Here is a 20175-nt window from a genome sequence, read left to right as displayed (position 1 = left end):
CCCGGATTCCACCCAGTGGCCCCTCGGCTGGGCTGCAATAATGCCGTGGCTCCCGCCTCATCCCGTTTCATAAGACCAAAGAAGGGGAAAAGAAAAGGCGCTGAATAATTGGGGGAGAAGCGGGTTGCTTTAAAAGCGCCTTCTTTATTCATTATAAAGCTAGCCATGTTAGTTTGTGTCAGCAAAAACAATAGTCTTATGGCACCTAAAGTCTAGCAAATCTACTATTGTTTACTAAAGCTCGCACTAAAAACAAGCTAAACTAAACCAAAGCTTTTTGGTCCAAAATCCACAGATGAGTACAAACCAAAATGTAACAAGATAATGAGCACAACATTACAAATCCTTCAGAACACTTTTATCAGGCTAGACATTACACAAAACGTGTTACAGGAGGGAAGAAAGAGGTGTCTAAAGAAATTAATGAAGAAACCCAATATTTTAGTTGGGGCAGAGGCAAGAGAAGGTTAAAGGACCGCTGTGGTGCACTGTGGTGCTTTTCATCCCAGGACAAGGAGCACATTGCACCCCTTTACATCCTCTTAACAACCCTGGAAGGTGATTTAAGCTGATTCCGAATTATCGCTCAGTGAAGCACCAAAATAATTCTGGGAATGGTAGTTTAAGGGTGCCGGGAATTGTAGCTCCCTGTGAGAAGTAGATGATGGCGAGGAATGGGTGAAATTTAAAGACTTTTCAGCTAAATATGCTAAGATAACTTAGATAGAAATACTTGCAAGTACCAGATTGGCTAAGGATTTAAATATGTGACGTTATAGAATAATATAGAATAATATGGTGAAAGTTAAATAAAGAAAAGAAAGAAAGATGTAAACTGAGTAAGTAAATTGTATGAGAAATTAAGTTTTGGAAAACTGTTACAATGATATACACTGAAACTCAGCCAGGGGGTTCGAGGAAGTCGCTTAACAATGTTAACAAAAGTGGAACTATTATTGTTAGGATTTTTGTTTGTTTGTTTGTGTTTGTTATTAATTTGGAAAAGCAATAAAAAAAATGGGGGGGAATAGAAATGGATTATGACACCCAGGAGTCTGCATGTGCTTTAAATTTATGCTGTGCTTTAAATTTATGCAGAGTGCAGCAATAGAGCTGATTTCAGTAGCCACTGCACCACAGTGGTCCTTTAACCTTCTCTTGCCTCTGCCCCAACTAAAATATTGGGTTTCTTCATTAATTTCTTTAGACACCTTTCTTCCCTCCTGTAACACGTTTTGTGTACTGTCTAGCCTGATAAAAGTGTTCTGGAGGATTTGTAATGTTGTGCTCATTATCTTGTAACATTTTGGTTTGTACTTATCTGTGGATTTTGGACCAAAAAGCTTTGGTTTGGTTTAGTTTAGCTTGTTTTTAGTGCGAGCTTTAGTAAACAATAATAGATTTGCTAGACTTTAGGTGCCACAAGATTATTGTTTTTGCTGAAACAAACTGTTAAGTTGTGGGTGAACATATCAGACGACACAGCGATTCTTCAAACAGCTCTTGTTTATTCAGAGGCCAGAACAGAACTGACTGAAGGGCTCAGTCAGCCTGCTTATAAAGAGCTCCAGTACAACGTTACTGTAGCAACTTTCTAAAACTATCCAATCACTGAATGTCACTTTCAATCCTTCATTTGCACAAAACTATCTACAGTATCCCCCTGCTGGCCCAGGGTGAGAACTTCAGTACATAACACAAACTAACATGGCCAGCCTTCTGAACTTCTTTCTTCTTCTGAGCCTGGAAGATATCATAGTTAGCCATTCAGGGTGGAATCTACAACCAGGGGAAGATTATTTTCTACCACCTGAACAGTGACATAGTGTTTTTAAGGTTAACTGCCCTCCAACCAAAAACTACACAATTTGGCTTCAGTTGACTCTTTCACTGACACACAAAGCAGCAGGGCTTAATGGTGTTGTTCACTCTACACCCAAAGCTCCATTTCTCATGCCAACCAGGGCAAAAAGTATGGGGCAGGAAAAATGCCTTTTCCCCATACAACTCCTAGGCTGCTGTAGCAGTGTGGCCTGGGTGGATCAGGACGATTACCTTCATGTCACACATCAGCAGGGGAAGATCAGGATCCAGCAAATCTTGTGCTGGTCAAGTTGTGCTCCCTCCTTGCCTCCCTCCCATGGTCCATTTTGAGTGTTACCACCAAATGTCAGGGAGGGCAATGGTGACAAGTCTCTGCTCTAGCCTCCTGGAAGTACCAACTGCTGGTGCAGGTCTTGTTGATGCTGTTTTCATATTGTGATTTTATGTTGTAACAGCCCTGAGACCTGTGGATTTATTTTTTATTTTTTGGGAATCGTTTTTATTTGTAGAGTTATAACAATATCAAATGCATATCCATACATAGAGATTTCTTTGAATCTTGAGACTTCCCATCATCCCCTTCATGGGTCCTATTGTCAACATTTTCAACTGCATATTATTTCATAATCTATATTTTGTATCCGTCCATATTGTCCATAGTGTTTGTTACATGACAAGTGTTATTAGAATCCTGCTAATGTTTTCATCTGCTTACAGTGGTCTCCTAAATAAATTATAAATTTCCCCCATTCTTTCTTGAAGTTTTTGTCTTCTTGGTTCCTGAGTTTTCCAGTCAGTTTTGCCATTTCAGTGTAGTCTAACAGCTTGCTTTGCCATTCCTCTCTGTTAGGGACTCAAAACAAAAAAAATCCGAATTTTTTTGTTTTGACTATGGCAGACCAACACGGCTACCTATCTGTTAGGGACTCTTTCTTCTTTCCATCTCTGGGCTAGTAGCATCCATGTGGCTGTTGTCGCATATATAAAACGTCTGCTCCTTTGGGATATCGGTACCTACAATTCCTAACAAAAAGGCTTCTTTTTTTAAAAAAACAAAAGTTATTTTAAACATTCCCCCCCAATTCATTATATATCATTTTTCAGAATGCTTTTACTACCTTACACTAATGCCACGTATGGTAAAAGGTACCTTCTTTTTTCTTTACATTTCCAGCAGGTGAGACCTGTGGGTTTGGACGGTATACAAATTAAATAAATAAATAATAAAAAATATTTTGGTTGGTCCTAATATTGTCCGGTGGATTTAAAAACAGCTTTTCCCAGTAAATATAGAGAATATAGGGACAACGAACCGCTCTATATTTTTCTTATCTCTAGGTTAGCAAGGAAGCGGGGCTGGCAGAACGAGCCACGCCCCTCAATAATATCAGGCTTAGGGGCGGGAACCCGCCCGCGTCACGTGACCCGCCATGGAGACGAGTATGCTTCAGGGCGGCGGGGTTTGCTTCCGGTTAGCACCGGAAGTGAAGCCTGAGGGGGGAACTTGAGGGCGTAGCAGCGAGGTCTTCCTTGTTATTGCTGTCAAAACCTCTTGACGTTCCTGGGTCTCCCGGCTCTCTCCTCGCTTGTGGCCCGATGCATCCGCGGCGCCCCGAAGGCTTCGACGGCCTGGGCTACCGGGGCGGCCGAGAGGAGCCGGGGGGCTTCGTGGCCAAGCCGGACCTCGGCCACTGGGTCAGCACCCCGCCGGACATCCCCGGCAGCCGCAACCTCCACTGGGGGGAGAAGACCCCGCAGTTCGCGGCAGGGACCCCGCTGGGGGCAGCGGGCTTCAACGAGGACTCTTACGCGGGGAGCGTGGCCGCCGGGTCCGGTACGTATAAGGAGGAGGAGAGGCACACGCCGGTTAGACGGGCCTTGGGCCCCAAAACCAAGGGGCCCAGGAGCGCCCAGCATCTTCCGTGGGTCGCATATATTCTTGCTTCCCACGCTGGATGTCCGTCCCCACCCCACCCCCCAAAAATCGCCTTTTCTGCTTGCAAAAGGCCACGGTTGCAAAGGCCAACGTGCAGATTCTTATGCTCCTGGACGTTCCTATACGTGGTTTTTCCCCCCCGCCTGTCGTAGAAACAGAATTCTCTTCTTCCTGGCAAATTTTGGACCCGCAACAATTTGGTGCTCTGCATTCTTTGGAGTTCGGACTGTTCCGAGGGTGCTGGATTGCAAGTGAGGCTCTTCCTAGCGTGATGAGCCAGAGGAATGCTTAGTGCTGTATGCTTTTTCATTTTCTTCCTCCTTACGGTTGGTTCATACTGTATTTCGATTTGGAGTTTTTAAAGCAATCAGTGTGAGTCCTAGAGCAAGTGTTTTCCTAACCTGTTGTTCAATAAGAGCTCATGATGTACAATCTCTTCTCTTTACCCAATTTTTGCAAGCCAGTCTCACTAGAACCAGTTTTTTCTTTTCTTGAGTGGTACGTGTTCCTTTTACTCTCTAGAAAAAATAGTGCCTGTTAGGAAAACATTAGTAATCTATAACAATATATTCTCCACCCCACTCAAATGCTGCTCAGAAAAGCAGCTAGTCCACTTACTTACCTATACTTTTCCTCTGGGTGATGCAGCAGTGGGGGTTGGGCCCACCTGTGGTTTGTCCCCTGTAGGCCCAATATTTGTTGTCACACAGCCTAGAGTGAGAGTGACAATAAGCGAGATGAGGAGGTAGATGCTCTGAAGTCTTTGCATAATCACTCATCCCACACCTCTTAGTGGTGCAACCACAAAGAACTAGGCAAGTGGTAGTTGTAAGAAGAGGCTGTTGTTGCTGCTGCTTCTTGCTTATTGACACCTTTCTGTTTGGGAAACTGGGTAAAGGTACTGTGGTCTTGGCAGCTGTCCAGCAGTGTTGACCCTATGATGCTAGGTCTATTTATATCTCTATGTCTCCAACCAGGAAATGTTGGCCCAAGGTCACCAAATAATGATCATGGCTCAGTGAGAGTTGTAATTAAGCAAATGTATGCCCCAAATTTGTCATAGACTAGAACAAATTATAGGGACGTGGGTGGCGCAGTGTAAACCACTGAGCCTAGGGCTTGCCGATTGGAAGGTCAGCAGTTCGTATCCCCATAACGGGGTGAGCTCCCGTTGCTTGGTCCTAGCTCCTGCCAACCTAGCAGTTCAAAAGCACGTCAAAGTATCACTCCGGCGGGAAGGTAAATGATGTTTCCATGTGCTGCTCTGGTTTTGCCAGAAGCGGCTTAGTCATGCTGGCCACATGACCCGGAAAAACTGTCTGCAGACAACTGTCGGCTCTGTTGCCCAGTAAAGCGAGATGAGTGCTGCAACCCCAGAGTCATTCGTGACTGGACTTAACTGCCGGGGGTCCTTTACCTTAACTTTTTAGAACAAATTATATTAGCTTACTTGAGAAATTTAAGGCAAACATTGATTTATTATATTTTGTAAATATCTATGTGTGTATTTGTGCCTTTACCAGACTAATGCAAATTTTGGATAGGGTCCTTCTCCCTGTGTTTTGTCGTGTAGCTGATTAAAACTAACAGTTGTTTGTGTTGTTTTTCTGTCTTTCAGAACAGTTGAATAGATTTGCAGGCTTTGGGATTGGCCTGGCAAGGTAATATCACAATTATGTAATTCATAGCATTTTTAATAAACACAAAACCACTTTTCCCAATCCATATCTCTGTACGTGTGTTATGGTTGCATATGCACCTAAATGCTTTAATATTTTCATTCAGCGTAAGCAGAGTTTTCTACCACCTTTCAAAAATGTATTCATTACAATATTTATATACTTTCCAAAGTGGTTTACAAGCAAGTAACAAATACTGTAATACAAAGGCAACATCAGAAACATCCAGTTATCAAACTCAGTAGCCATCGAAAGAGTTCAGCCAAAAGGTAACTTCTTAAAAAAGGTGTTGCAGCTCTTACAAGAAGAAATGTATAGGGGAGTTGTCCTAACCTGTACTGATAGAAAGTTCCATAACTTGGAAGTACAACATCTCTATTCTGAGCTATCAATACAGTGGTACCCCGCAAGACGAACGCCTCGCAAGACGAAAAACCCGCTAGACGAAAGGGTTTTCCGTTTTGGAGGCGCTTCACAAAACGAATTTCCCTATGGGGTTGCTTCGCAAGACGAAAAAAATCTTGCATCCCCCCGCGGGGTTTTTTCGTTTTTTTCGCCCTTTTCTTAAGCCGCTAAGCCGCTTATCAGCTGTTCCGCTGATAAGCCGCTTAACAGCTGATCGCTGGAAGCCACTTGACAGCTGTAGCGCTAATCCGCTAAGCTGTCAATGGGCTTGCTTTGCAAGACGAAAAACCCGCTAGACGAAGAGAATCGCGGAACGAATTCTTTTCGTCTAGCGAGGCACCACTGTATTTACACTTCTTATAAAGGAAGCAAAGCCTTACAACTTGTTCATGTCACACATGTGGGCATATATAGGAGGTGGGGAGAGTAATTGTCATATGAGGGTTTCAGTAAGGCTTTATAAATGAAAGCCAGTGCATTGAAATGAGTACAGAAGCAAATTTGTAGCCTGATCACAAAAAATTAAACAGTTATAACTTAGTCTTTAAGGTGCCACAAGACTTTGTTCGGAACTGGAGGAATCTCACTTTCCTGAAAAGAAGCGTTAAAGGCTTTCTTTTCCACAAGCAACAGACTTTAATGGACAGAGTTCCAGTTGCTTTTACAGGAAAGGTAGAACAAAATGATCCAAGCAGTAGTGACATGCAGTTGAATCTGATGCTTGCGGTTTAGATTCTCCCTAGTGACTGTGTCTAAGTCAGACCAAATGTGAGCAACTTTTATTAGCAAAGCATCTGGCAGAGGCATTGTTGTGAACCGCTGTTGGTTTGCATTCCAGAGACTCTACCTTAGGGCTTAATTGGCCCTTCTCAATTCAATGGAGGGTGAGAAAAAAGAGTTATTTGCTGCCACCGCCACCACCTCCCCATAGGCCTGCAAATGAGCTTTATGGTGCACTCAGACGGATTTAGCATAAGTTTTCTGCCACGACTCTCAAGTTGGCTCCCCATGTGCTTCCCCTATAACTAAACCTGACAGCTGTATGAAGCACAAGGACAGAAAGTTGCAATGTTATATAACTCTATTTCTTTGGCGGTATAGCTCTAAATACAGTAGCCAGAATTTTCTGTACAAACAAGAACAGTATCATTCATTTGAAACACAGTTACAAAGGACCCAGTATATTGGTCCGATAGAACTGTGATGCAGAATCCTTTCATTGTATGGGGATTTTTGGTTATTTGGTGAATAAAACCCGGGAGAATTCCCTCTTTGGCGAAGCTTGGCAAACCAAGCACTCTGAGGTGGGCCTTTCCATTTGCCCACTATCATTGTGGCTGTTTAAACTGCTGCTCCTTGAAGATTCTACTATTACCTTAAGGGAGAGTAGCCCCTCCCCCTTAAAGTGTGCTGCCTAGCAACCAGCATCAGGTAACACAAGATGTTTTGATCCCTACTGGTCAAGGCATTCCGCAGGTCTTGGTTCTTCTCAGGGGCAAGGGTGACTGATGAAGCTTCGGCAACGGATCCTAATGTAAAATGTCTGCTCTCCAGGCCTTAAATGTTTCCTGCCTATTTGTTTGTTTCCTCTTTATAACTTATTGCATAACTGCTGCAGGCTGCATGGGAAATGAATGTGTCACGTCTTCAGAATCTTCTCTAGGTCCAAGCTCAAGCCACGTGTATCTGTCAGATTTGGGTTTTGCATAGTAAATATTGGGGACATGGGTGGCACTGTGGGTTAAACCACAGAGTCTAGGACTTGCCGATCAGAAGGTCGGCGGTTTGAATCCCCGCGACGGGGTGAGCTCCCGTTGCTCGGTCCCTGCTCCTGCCAACCTAGCAGTTCGAAAGCACGTCAAAGTGCAAGTAGATCAATAGGTACCACTCCGGCGGGAAGGTAAGTGGCGTTTCCGTGCGCTGCTCTGATTCACCAGAAGCAGCTTAGTCATGCTGGCCACATGACCCGGAAGCTGAACGCCGGCTCCCTCGGCCAATAAAGCAAGATGAGCACTGCAACCCCAGAGTCGTACGCGATTGGACCTAATGGTCAGGGGTCCCTTTACCTTTATAGTAAATATAGTGAAGACTTCGCTCTACAATTTGGCTTCTGTACTAAATAGCTGCTACAGCAGCAGAACTATGTGTTAGGGTGTGCTGCTTGGTGTTCAGGTGATAACAGTGGCAAGGAGAGCTTTTTATGAGCTTCAGTTGGTGAACTCATGCCCTTCCTCTCAGATAAGGATCTGGCCACCACTATCCAAGCACTGTTAACTTCCTGTCTAAATTACTGCAACTATATGCACCACATCGGAGATGTGGAAATGGATTGAAAGCTTAATCTAATGCAGAATTTTGTGGCTCATCTTATTGATAAGACCGGGCTATATAGAGAGCTGTAACTTGCTTGCATTTGCTGCCTATTTGCTTCTAGACCCAATTCAAGGTGATGGTGATCTTTTCTAAAGTCCTGAATAACCTGAGTTCAGCATACCTTGGGAATGGAAAAAGAGGCATGCTTTGCCCTTTGCCCCGAAAAGATGTATGAAGGGAAAAGTCCTTTCCCATCCATGCTCCACACAGTGGAATTAATTGCCAAGGAAGCCTGCCTAGCCATGCCTTTAATTTGTCTTCCACCAGCTTTTTACAACTTTCCTTCAAAAGGTTTTTGCTGACGTTGGGTAGAATTATATAGTTTAGCAGTTCTGTTTTGTTGCTCGTATTGCTGCTGTTGGGTGTGCTGCTGCCTTTACTATTTTCCTTCCCCCTTGCCTATTACCTCAGCCAGATGCAAGGAGTATTATTATTATTATTATTATTATTATTATTATTATTATTCAGACACATACATTTTTATTTCTGTTTTTATCAATGGAATGCTTTAAATGAGGTTTTAGGCTGTTTAAATTTCTGCTTAAGTATCATACATGACTTATTGTATCAGTGTTGTTACAAGTTGTCTCAGTTGCTTGGGCAGCTCATAGACGCTAATTATAAAAAGCTGTGAGTGAACTTGGAGGGTTGGATCCAGACTTGCCAGGAACAGAACTCTGCTAACTTGACCCTTCTTTTGGTAGAAAGCGGGAGGCTCTTTTCCGTGGTTTGCCCTGCAGTCTCCCATAGCCCCCTGAAAATCTATTTCAGAGGATTGTGGGGCCCTCTAGAACACCATGGGAGATAGCACTGTGGACTAGAGGAGGAAGGGAAATTTAGCAAAGATCTCCTCTTGTTTCTCCATCAGGCCACTGATAAAAAATCACTTCCATGAATGAAAGGGCATGTCTACATCCAACCTCATGAGATCTGAGTGATTTCAAGATATTCTGTAAAGTTTATCTTTTTAGTTCTTGCTATTATACAAATTATTCAGGTAGATAACCACCTTGCTTTAGAGTACTAAATTATTTTAATAACATTTTGTAACTTAATAACACTTCAGAGTTATGTTGATTACTAAAACAATATAATAATACTTGTTTAGTGTACCATCTCAATTGTCTTTTCCACATCTGTTGAAGACTTGCTTCTTTTGACAAGCTTTCTAAGTAGTGATTTTTATCCCAGTTGGTATCTGTACTGAATTTGAAATTATTTTTTATATACATAGTGGTTTTTAGATATGCAGTTGTTTCATGTATGTTTTATTGTATTGTGAAATTGCTTTGAAGAGCTTCATAGGAAGCGGTTCATAAATGAAATAAATAGCAATAAGTGGGAGAAACTTCTGTGTTTAACATAATTGTTTTTCCAAAGTTTGTTTACAGAAAATGTGCTGGCTCATCCTTGCATTGTTCTTCGTCGACAGTGCCAGGTAAGTTGTTGTGAGTTGCTCTCTCAAATGTGTCTTGTTGGCCTCACTTGGGCTGCAGTCCTCAGCATATGCTTCTGTGAGTAAGCACCATTGAACAGAAATGGGATTTACTGCCAAGTAAACATGGATAGGCTTGTGCTTTTAGTGTTATGCTGAATGCAACTAAGTTCTATTCACAGTAGACCTGATGAAATTATTGGGCCTACATTTGTCATATGCACTAATTTCAATGGATCTATCTGATGTATGACTATCTTTGGATACAGCCCATTTAATTTTAATGTCACAGAAAATACTGGATTTGATTGGCTAACTAGTCGCTCTCCAAATGTGGACTCCAACTCCTGCCAGTGGGCAAGGATAATGGGATTTACAGTCCAACATGTTACCCTCTCCTGGATTAGACACTTCCTTCAAGTTGCAGTTAAAATATGATATTTGGATAGCACTTCAGCATGGATTGTATTTGAGTGATCCTGTAAGTCTTTAGGGAAACAATTGAGATAGTGTTGTGGAGTCAATTGCAATATGTTATTATAACGTGTTAATTATACCAGTTACAAATGTTTGTAACTGTATGCATGTATGTTTGTTTTTGCAGGTTAATTACCATGCCAGGAATTATCATCTCACTCCATTTACAATTGTCAACATTATGTATAGCATCAATAAGGCCCAGGTAGGTATTTGGTGTCTACAGATTTGTTTAAAGAGAAATTAAATATAACTACCAGTTATATACTACTTTAAGTCTGATTCCTGCCCCGTCCCCCAAATGCAGTTGGCCAGTATAAAAATATGGCAGATAATGAATGCATATACGCATAGAAGTCACTGTATAGAAATACTAGTTGCAGGAAAACATCAAATACTGAGTTAGATTATGTAGCTATTTTCTTCAAGCTATCGTTTTAAATTTCAGGGGCCCAGAGCTCTTTGGAAAGGAATGGGGAGCACTTTCATTGTTCAAGGCATAACCCTTGGAGCAGAGGGCATCATCAGTGAATTCACACCCTTGCCCAGGTAATTCTCACTTTTCTCTTACGTTAAGTAAAAGCAGTATTTGTCCATCGTGTCTCTTTGGGATAGTCTCAGAAATTGATTGCATCAGTTTAAATTAAAACTCAATGGGCGACACTGCAGTCAGGTCCCACCTGCATGCTTCTGATAGGCCTCTGGCTGGCCACTGCGAGAATGACATGTTGGACTATAAGGGCCTCTGGCCTGATCAAGCAGCTCTCTTTTTATGTTCTTAATGTCATGCAAGTGGACTTCCACTCACACAGGAGCCTTTTCCTTCCTCTCTTCCCTCAGCAACCCCCTTTCTGCTCCAGGCAGTATTTGTTCCAACCCTCTGGAAGGCACACAGTTCTTGCCAACAGTATCTGTTCTACTAGTGGACAGGCACCGATGGATTTCATCCATCCACCTTAGGTCTGACCAATTGCTGCAACGTTTGCATTAGTAGAACTGTGCAGCGGAATATACTCAGTTACCTGTTTTGTGCCAAGAACATGGCATTTCAATTCTGTTTAAAGTCTTAGGTTTCCAAGAACATATAAAAGCTGGCTTGAATTAGTCCTATTAGAGAGCCAGTGTGGTGTAGTGGTTAAGAGCGGTAGTCTCGTAATCTGGGGAACTGGGTTCGCGTCTCCACTCCTCCACATGCAGCTGCTGGGTGACCTTGGGCTAGTCACACTTCTCTGAAGTCTCTCAGCCCCACTCACCTCACAGAGTGTTTGTTGTGGGGGAGGAAGGGAAAGGAGAATGTTAGCCGCTTTGAGACTCCTTAAGGGGAGTCAAAGGCGGGATATCAAATCCAAACTCTTCTCTTCTTCTTCTTCTTCTATTATAGCAAATCTGAATGGCCAGAGGTGATGATAACTTATACTTGGGAATATCCCTGGAATAATAGTAGAACCTCCTTGTAGAATTACAGAAGGCATTGTTGAAAAGAGTGGCATAAAGAGCAGGAAAGGAAATGAGCATGATGACATGGATGAGATCAACAGCCAGGAAGCTGTGGAATACGTTTGCCATTAGTAAATAGGGGCCTATAGAAGATGGTTGCTGAAGAGCCGCAAAATTAGACTATGATGTCTTCAGTAGACCCATTATCTGGTCCCAATCCTGAGAGTAAGCTCCACTGAATTTAGTGGAACTGACTTTTGAACAGGCACGGTTAGGATTGCACTGCAAACTGATCTGTGTACCTCTTTAAGAAACTGGATATATTTCTGGTAGGGAGTTAATTATATAAACAGTAACTGAGTCTTCCTGTGAATTAGCTCTTTTTAAACACTTGCTTTCCTCTCCTATTGGAAGCTAAATACACCTCAAGAGTATCAGATGCTCCCTATGTTTCCAGATTGAAGACTATTTGACCTTGAGCAGCTGATACCATTTCTTAGTAGTTTTTTCCCCCTGTTGGCCATTGTCTCTTCCAGTTAAGATGAGCTGTTTTAGCTGTTAAGTAGATCCAAGCTGATTACTATATGTGTCATTCAAAGAGTAAGCTTGTTATCTTGGCAGTAGCATTTTGAAATCCAGGAACAAGCCCAAAGTAAAGTAATTGTAGTTTTTTAGCGAAAGTAGAAAGCCAAGTCTTCTGCCTTTTTGCTACTGAATGGAAATTGGCATTGCAAACTATGTAAAGCATTTGAGAGTGTGAGCTTCGCTGTATAGCAGAGTCACTACTTGGCTCTGCATGACCTCAAGGAACATAAAGCAATATTTTAAATGTAACTAGCCAGTAGTTAGTAAAGGAAGACTCATTGACATGCTGATTATTGCAAAATGAATGAAAATAAGTCAATACAATAAAAACTTTGCATTTTTAAAAAATTCTGATAGCCATAAGACGCAGTCGTTGCACTGTTCTAGTTGTTAATTTACTAGATTGGATTTAAATGAATCCTCAGTAGGAAACTATAAAACTCTTCAAAAAGGTATAAATGCCTGTTACCACTAATAGGTAATGAAATATCCTTGCAGAGGTTTGCGTCTTTGTTTCTTCCCTTCCCTTGCGCCCCCGTCACAGTTGCCCAGCTAGTTATAAGGATCTACACATCTTGTCTTTAGATCGTACCTGGTGCTAACACTGATAGTGTGTTAAAAATCTATGAAATCTGTATTAATAGTTTTGGTGTCATTCAAAACAACTGTTCAAAATTACTTATGGAACAAAACCACTATATTACAAAAGTTTAAATTTAATAAAGTTCTTAAGTTCTGTAGCCTTTCGTGGTTCAACTTGAAAAAGGCCCAGAAACAGGTTCTTCTGTTCCTTTCTTCTTCTTTTTTTAATGTATTTTTATTAAAGATTTTCTTCTTTGGTGAGAAATGTTCTGTACATGCAGTGGCTTTCCTATATGCGGTGTAATCTTTGATGTAGAAATGCATACCATAGCACTGTACAGGCAGAGCTATGTAGGCACCAGTGTCTCTGAAAACCTGTAGATTATGAGCAATATCCAACCCTGCACAAACAACTTGGCCATCTCCCCTTCACCCCTGCACTCTCTGGATCAGATTTTTGCCATTGCATAGGGAGGCCTGCCGGCAGGAGAGGAGAAGAATTTCCATCACGTGAGCAGAAGTCTGTTCCGCAAGCAGACTGGTGCTATTGGGTGTTGCCTGTTGTGCAAGTCATTTCACCATAAGATATAAAGGAGGGACCGGTATCTATGCCTTGAATTTTGGTTAGTAACCATTTATTGCCAATCACTACTTTTTTTTGTAGAGAACTTTCATATAAGTGGAGTCCCAAGCAAATAGGAGGACATCTTATGCTGAAAGGGTACGTATATGTGTTAAATTTACTCCCAATTTTTTTTAGTACAGAAGGATGTTATAATACTGCTTGAAAAAAGAACCAAGAGCAACTTAATAGTGCAAATATGAAAAAAAAGATTAATCAGCAATATGGCAATAACTTTTTTTTTAGCAATCTGAAGTGTCAACTGCAAATTGAAATATATAAAAAGTTTAAAAATTGTCCAGTAGCACCTTAGAGACCAACTAAGTTTGTTCTTGGTATAAGCGTTTGTGTGCATGCACACTTCTTTAGATACACTGAAACAGAAGTCACCAGAATATATAGTGGGAGGGTGGGGTGGGGTTTTTCTCAGGAGGGTAGTAGGAGATGGTGATTGACTCAGTGAGTATGGCAAACCTGTTGACAACTATTAATGACTGCAATTAGTCCTACAGGAAAAAGGAAGGGATAGTATGCAGATTATTAGCATACCTGAATCTACAACTTCAAATTGAGTTAAATTTTAGGACTCTCAAATCACCTAATCTTTATATATGTAAGTCTTATCATGTGTCTCCATCTTGCTCCAAGGAGTACATCTAAAGAGATTGCTGCATTAATGTCTAGAAATGAAGCCTTTGGAATTGAACTGTCATTTCTGTAAGACTCCCACTAATGAATTTGCACAGAAATATCATACCAATGGTTTTGTAGAATATGATCTACAGTCATATCTCTTGTTGCGTTTGCTTCAGGCTAAATCTTTCCAGGTTGCGTCCCATGGCGACCTGGAAGTAACGGAACAGGTTATTTCCGGGGTTCGCCGCTCACGCATGCACAGACGCTCAAAATGACATCGTGCACATGCACAGAAGCGGCGAATCGTGACCTGCGCAGACGCGGGTTGCATTCTGCTCAGGTTGCGAATGGGGCTCCAGAATGTATTTCACTTAAGAATCCATATCTACTAAATTAATCTTGGATGTGGATTCATCTTACCGTTAGGAGGATTTTAATAGCACCTTCCCCCACCTAAGCCAAATAATTTAAATCTTAGAAACAGGGCTAAACTGATTTAAATTAAAGCCTCAGTTTAGATCATGGGTAGGCAAACTAAGGCCCGGGGGACAGATCCGGCCCAATAGCCTTCTAAATCCGGCCCACGGATGATCCGGGAATAAGCGTGTTTCTACATGAGTAGAATGTGTCCTTTTATTTAAAATGCATCTCTGAGTTATTTTGGGGGCATAGGAATTTGTTCTTCTTTTTTCTCTCCAAAATATACTCCAGCCCCTCACAAGGTCTGAGGGGACAATGGACCAGCCCCGTGCTGAAAAAAATTGCTGACCCCTGGTTTAGATGGACTGTTGACTGTAGCAAAAAAAACCCATGTCATTATCAAAATGATAAATGTCTGTGCTTTCCTCTAGGCTGACTTGCTTGATAGCAATGCCTTTTTATTCTGCAAGTCTGATTGAAACAGTACAGGTAAGTTACATGCTTTTTGTCTGCTATCAGGTAACAGTATTTGGGGAATCAGAGGTCAAAGTATCCTAGCATCAGCTGGCCTGAGCTTTGCTATTCTGTCTTTATTTGCATTGCCCCTAGAAGAAGAGATATTCTGCTTTATTAAAAGTATTTGATACAAGCAATATCATGCTTTGTATTACTAGTTATTTTTAAATTCACAGCAAATAATTCCTACCTCTCAAGAGCTGATTTCAGCTAATTTCTTTAAATGGTTTTATTTGGATCTGGAAAATCCAACACAAAGGTTTTTAGCAGGTGCCAAAAGCTGTATCAATGGGCAGGGAATGACATCTGAACTATATGGTGAGGAAAACTCTCTTAATGTATTGAACTACCTGTCAGATTTGATTGGGCATGCACGTTTCATTGCTCAGTAAGTTTATTTTCTAGTTTACTGCTTTTCAGTTTGTGCCATTCCAAGCCACTTGGTGGTGCACTTGTTACTTCAAAGTTTTTTGGCTTGGGGGTTTGAAGAATATAGGATGAAATTGAGCAGCTGATTTGGTTCATTCCTGTGTTCAATTAACCACAGTAGTGCAGCTCTCTGTGTGTGTCCTCATGCTTCCAAAACATCCTTTGAGGTTTTCACCTGCATATTTTGAAAAATCACCTTCCCTGTTACTACAACGTGAAATTAAAAACCTGCGCATGCTTATTTCTTTCTGCTTGGCGTTCTCTTAAACGAGGAATGAAATGGCTCTTGGTATCATGAGAAATGCTTGTGATCAGGATCGGAGCTCAGGACACCAAGAACTGTGCAACTTGTTCTACATGCTCTATCTTTTCTGCAGCCCCCTGTGCCACATGGAAAACTCCTATTGGTTTTTTAAAATAGCCCTTCGTGTGGTGTGGTGTGGTGTTGTTTGATAAATGCCCATAGCATCTTTAGATGCACAGGACTAGTTGTCAGGTTCTTGGGATCCTGACCATGGATTTTTAAAATTATTAATACTGGTGAATTTCTGTTTGTGTTTTATACAGCCTAGTAGAGTTCAAGGAAGCTAGTGGGAGGAACAGCCCTCCCCTCCCTCCCTTCCTTTTCCAAAATGGGTGTGATATCTTTTAGAGGCGTAATGTCAGCTTGGTGGGAATAGCTTCAAACCACTACTTTCCTTTGCCATTTAGCAAGGATATAATTGGAAACACCTACTGACGTATTGGCAAATCCCCAAAGGTTTCCAAGGAAACGCTTGTTCATACTGTTTCCAATGACCTAAATTGTTTGGGATCTAATTTGCTCTGTTCAATACACATATGGAGAGGTTAGCGTGTATCTGTATATTTACATGTGAGTGAGATAAGGGAATGTGGCTATGCACTGCCTCAGCTTCAGGATCTGTCCTTCCAGTGAGCACTCAGGGCTGACCTCCTTAAGAATGGAGAGGTTTGATCTTCTTGCAGTCCATGGGACTCTCAAGGTCTCCTCCAGCACCATAATTCAAAAGCATCAATTCTTCGGCGATCAGCCTTCTTTATGGTCCAGCTCTCACTTCCATACATCACTACTGGGAAAACCATAGTTTTAACTATATGGACCTTTGTTGCCAAGGTGATGTCTCTGCTTTTTAAGATGCTGTCTAGACTTGTTAAAGGTGAAAGGACCCCTGACCATTAGGTCCAGTCGTGACCGACTCTGGGGTTGTAGCGCTCATCTCGCTTTATTGGCCGAGGGAGCCGGCTTATAGCTTCTGGGTCATGGGGCCAGCATGACTAAGCCGCTTCTGGCGAACCAGAGCAGTGCACGGAAACGCTCCCGTTGCTCGGTCCCTGCTCCTGCCAACCTAGCAGTTCGAAAGCACGTCAGATAAATAGGTACCGCTCCAGCGGGAAAGTAAACGGTGTCTAGACTTGTTAGGTCGGTCCAAATCTTAACCACCACGTCTAAGGTGCGTGCTGGTGGAAGGTAAGTGTTAGTACAGAAAAATGGGCCTCCTGCCACTGCACTAAACTGTAGTGGCAAGAAATATTCATAAAGGAGATCTGACTGCACAACACCTGCCTCTTGCTGCAGGGAGACTATGCTGAGAGTATCCCTGCAAATGTGGGTTATGATCCTGTTGCTGAAGCTGGTAATGCATAATTTGTTTATAAGTAACAAAATTTTAAAAATGGCAAAAGTCACAACTTCTGGACGTTTATTCATTGGAAACACTGTGGTGCTTTTTCTTTTCTTTTTACAGAGCGAAATCATTCGGGATAATCCTGGGATTTTGGATTGTCTGAAAGAGGGCATAGGCAGAGCAATGGGCTTTGGAGTGCCCCATAGCAAGCGGCTCCTCCCTCTCCTGGCCCTGGCCTTTCCGACTGTTCTACACGGAGTTCTTCATTATGTGATCAGTTCCATTGTTCAAAAGTTAGTCCTGCTCCTCCTCAAGAAAGAGAATTCCCCCAGCCTTCCAGCTGAGAACTCGAGTTCTGTGCAAAGCATCCTGGATGCTTATTTCCCGGAACTTATTGCCAGCTTTGCTGCCAGCCTTTGCGCTGATGTGATGCTCTACCCTCTGGAGACAGTTTTGCACCGTCTTCATATCCAAGGAACACGCACCATCATTGACAATACGGACCTGGGATACGAAGTCCTCCCCATCAATACCCAGTACGAAGGAATGAGAGACTGTATCAATACCATAAAGCGCGAAGAAGGAATATTGGGGTTTTACAAAGGGTTTGGGGCTGTAGTTGTACAGTACACCTTGCATGTTGCTGTTCTGCAGTTCACTAAAATTCTTTACTCGACGCTGCTCCAGAATGTTTCTTAGAAGGTGATGGGTGTGGCCACTCAAAAGTCCACGTATTCAGGCAGTAGGTCAGCAAGTGAAAGCTGCGCGTTTAGAATCTACAGTAATGGTTTTCTCCTTGCCAGCCACCTAGAATGTTCCTGTGTAAATAGATGTGCGTTGTCCCAGGCCTTTATGAAAGACTTAATCAGAGAGCGAGAGAGAGAGAAATGAAGCATGGAAGTCTATACAGGCCAGGGCTTTTCAATATTGAAATGTAAATAAACTATTGCAACATCTTTTGTAAATCTGTATCTGCTGTGTAGAGTGTGATTTTCCGATTGCTGATAAATCCTGCACAAACTCAATTTGAAATGAATGATAGCTGTGATCTTGTTCTTGAAGTCTTGTCACTTCTCAAAGGGACTTGCACTGAGGACTGTGTGCCTTTGCTTCTGTCCGTAGAATTATTTTGACTACATTTGAATGCTCTCAAAAACCAATGAACTTTGACAACTCTGCTGAAGGGTTTTGCCATATAACTGCTGTAACAAGGATTAAAATTGCTATGGTTACGAGTGTGAATGTAGAAGCGGTTGCTATTCCAGTTTTTCCACATCGTATTCTTGTTAATTTACAAATGTGACAATGAGGCTAATGGTAATGAAAAGTGTGAAGATTCTAAAATATTATAAGCAGTTTATAAATACATTGCCTGACCACTACTAGGCAAACACCATAAGAACACTTGAAAACAAATTCCATTGAAGTCTGATGGATTTTATTTTAAATAAATGTGTTCTAAATAAGATATGTCTTATCCCAAGATATGCTTTATTATTTTTTCTATGTTAGCACAGTCATGGCCCTAATTAGATCATGTTTTCAAATACCAGTCAAAAGTATCTTATTTAATTGCTTTGGCTAGTAATAATAAATAAAGATTATTCTGATTCTAGTATACTAAAAAAGCTTGCCTTTTAACATTGCTCATCCCCTGCTCCCCAAAGCGTGAAGTTCTTTTTAAAGAATTTTGGCTGAAATTGGTGGTCTGCCTGTCTTATCAATCAGTGTCCTCTCCACTTATGACTTCAGCTTTTTAATCTTTGCTTAATTATTCTTCTGGGAAAGGTGGTTGTAGTTGTAGAGCAGCACTCTGTTGCTTGTCAGTATAATATACCACCACTAAACTTAAAACTTTGGCTTTATTAAAAACCAATTCCAATCATTAAATGTTTTATTTTGCTTTGATAATAGAAGTATTTAGAAGGATGTTTCTAATTCACTAGCATGCTGAAAACAAGTTCTGAAAAGTTCCTGCTTACCTCATAAATTAACAAGTGGTATTAGAGAATTGGTATAGCTGTATGAATCTAGTAAATGTGCAAATATAGGCTATGTATAAATGTTCTTATTTAATAGAAAGCAAATGTTGCATAAACATTGAACTGTTGTGACACACATGAAAATAGCACTGAAAGAAAGCATTTGTTCTGCTCACTGTTAGCAAACATTTGGGGGTGTCTTAAGCCCTTGGATATTAGGATGGAAGACAGAGGAAAACTTCAGCTGTTCTGCATCTGGACTGTTTGGCAGAACAAAGCAAATACTGCAAACAAATTACCCAAGAAGAAGAATTTTAGGGGGGAATTGACTTTTAAATGTATGTTGTAATATCTTCATGCTTTTAAAGGGATCTTGAATGCTTTTAAAGGATGGTGCACTAGTAGCACTAAATAAAACTTTAAAAACATAATACTGTGATGAGCCATGGGTCCTAATAACATAATAAATTTATTTCACCTAGACAGGATGCTAATGACATTAGGGGGGAATCAGAAAAATAGTTGGCTGAGAGCCATATCATCTTTTTAAACTTGATATATACTGTGTGTATATTAGAGGTGTCCCAAGCTGAGAATGCAGTTCATATTTGGCTAATTTGGGTTCATCATTGGAGAGGGAAGTACTTTTTCTTGCATGTTAGCCTTTTGCAACATGTGAGGTAGCCCTAATTAAAGTTCAACAGGAACACATTTGACTCCTGGGGTTGTATGCAGAAATCAGATTTTTGTTCATAATAATTTCTCAGTTTTGTACAATAAGAGGTTCTCTCAGGATACAAGCATTGTTATAGCTGTTGGTGTTTCAGAAATTGCGTTTATATTCAGCATTCTCAAAATGCCTGGGGGGGGGGGAATGCTGTTTAAGAGCAAAAAAATAAAAATAAAAGGTAGTATTGCTAAAGCGAATCAACAGTAAATATTTTTTAATATAAAATAAAACAGCCCTGACAGGAAACTTAGTCCTTATTTTTATTTAAAAGAATTTGAAGGCAGTATTGAACTAAATAAAGGTAAAGGGACCCCTGACCATTAGGTCCAGTCGTGACTGACTCTGGGGTTGCGGCGCTCATCTCGCTTTATTGGCCGAGGGAGCCAGCATACAGCTTCCGGGTCATGTGGCCAGCATGACTAAGCCACTTCTGGCGAACCAGAGCAGCGCACGGAAACGCC

The 20175-nt window shown here is 41.5% G+C and overlaps 1 protein-coding gene across 1 annotated transcript; it reads left to right on the top strand.

Annotated features, from left to right (window-relative positions):
* Positions 1-3293: 3293 nt before the first annotated feature.
* On the top strand, positions 3294-18468 carry SLC25A46 (solute carrier family 25 member 46). The gene is made up of 8 exons (XM_083702422.1): positions 3294-3658; positions 5379-5421; positions 9598-9655; positions 10257-10334; positions 10578-10678; positions 13398-13454; positions 14843-14900; positions 17123-18468. The coding sequence occupies exons 1-8, from the start codon at positions 3421-3423 to the stop codon at positions 17699-17701; spliced, it is 1212 nt and encodes a 403-aa protein (XP_083558548.1). The 5' UTR covers positions 3294-3420; the 3' UTR covers positions 17702-18468.
* The last annotated feature ends 1707 nt before the right edge of the window (positions 18469-20175 follow it).

The sequence above is a fragment of the Podarcis gaigeae genome, assembly GCF_964106915.1.
Source record: "Podarcis gaigeae genome assembly, chromosome: 11".
NCBI lineage: Eukaryota > Metazoa > Chordata > Lepidosauria > Squamata > Lacertidae > Podarcis > Podarcis gaigeae.
This window is presented reverse-complemented; position numbering and strand designations above follow the sequence as displayed.

Coding starts and splice junctions, on each gene's coding strand:
- SLC25A46 (XM_083702422.1), top strand. CDS start 3,421: ATGCATCCGCGGCGCCCCGAAGGCTTCGACGGCCTGGGCTACCGGGGC. Junction 9,656..10,256: donor TTCTTCGTCGACAGTGCCAG/GTAAGTTGTTGT, acceptor TTGTTTTTGCAG/GTTAATTACCATGCCAGGAA. Junction 14,901..17,122: donor GTCTGATTGAAACAGTACAG/GTAAGTTACATG, acceptor TTCTTTTTACAG/AGCGAAATCATTCGGGATAA.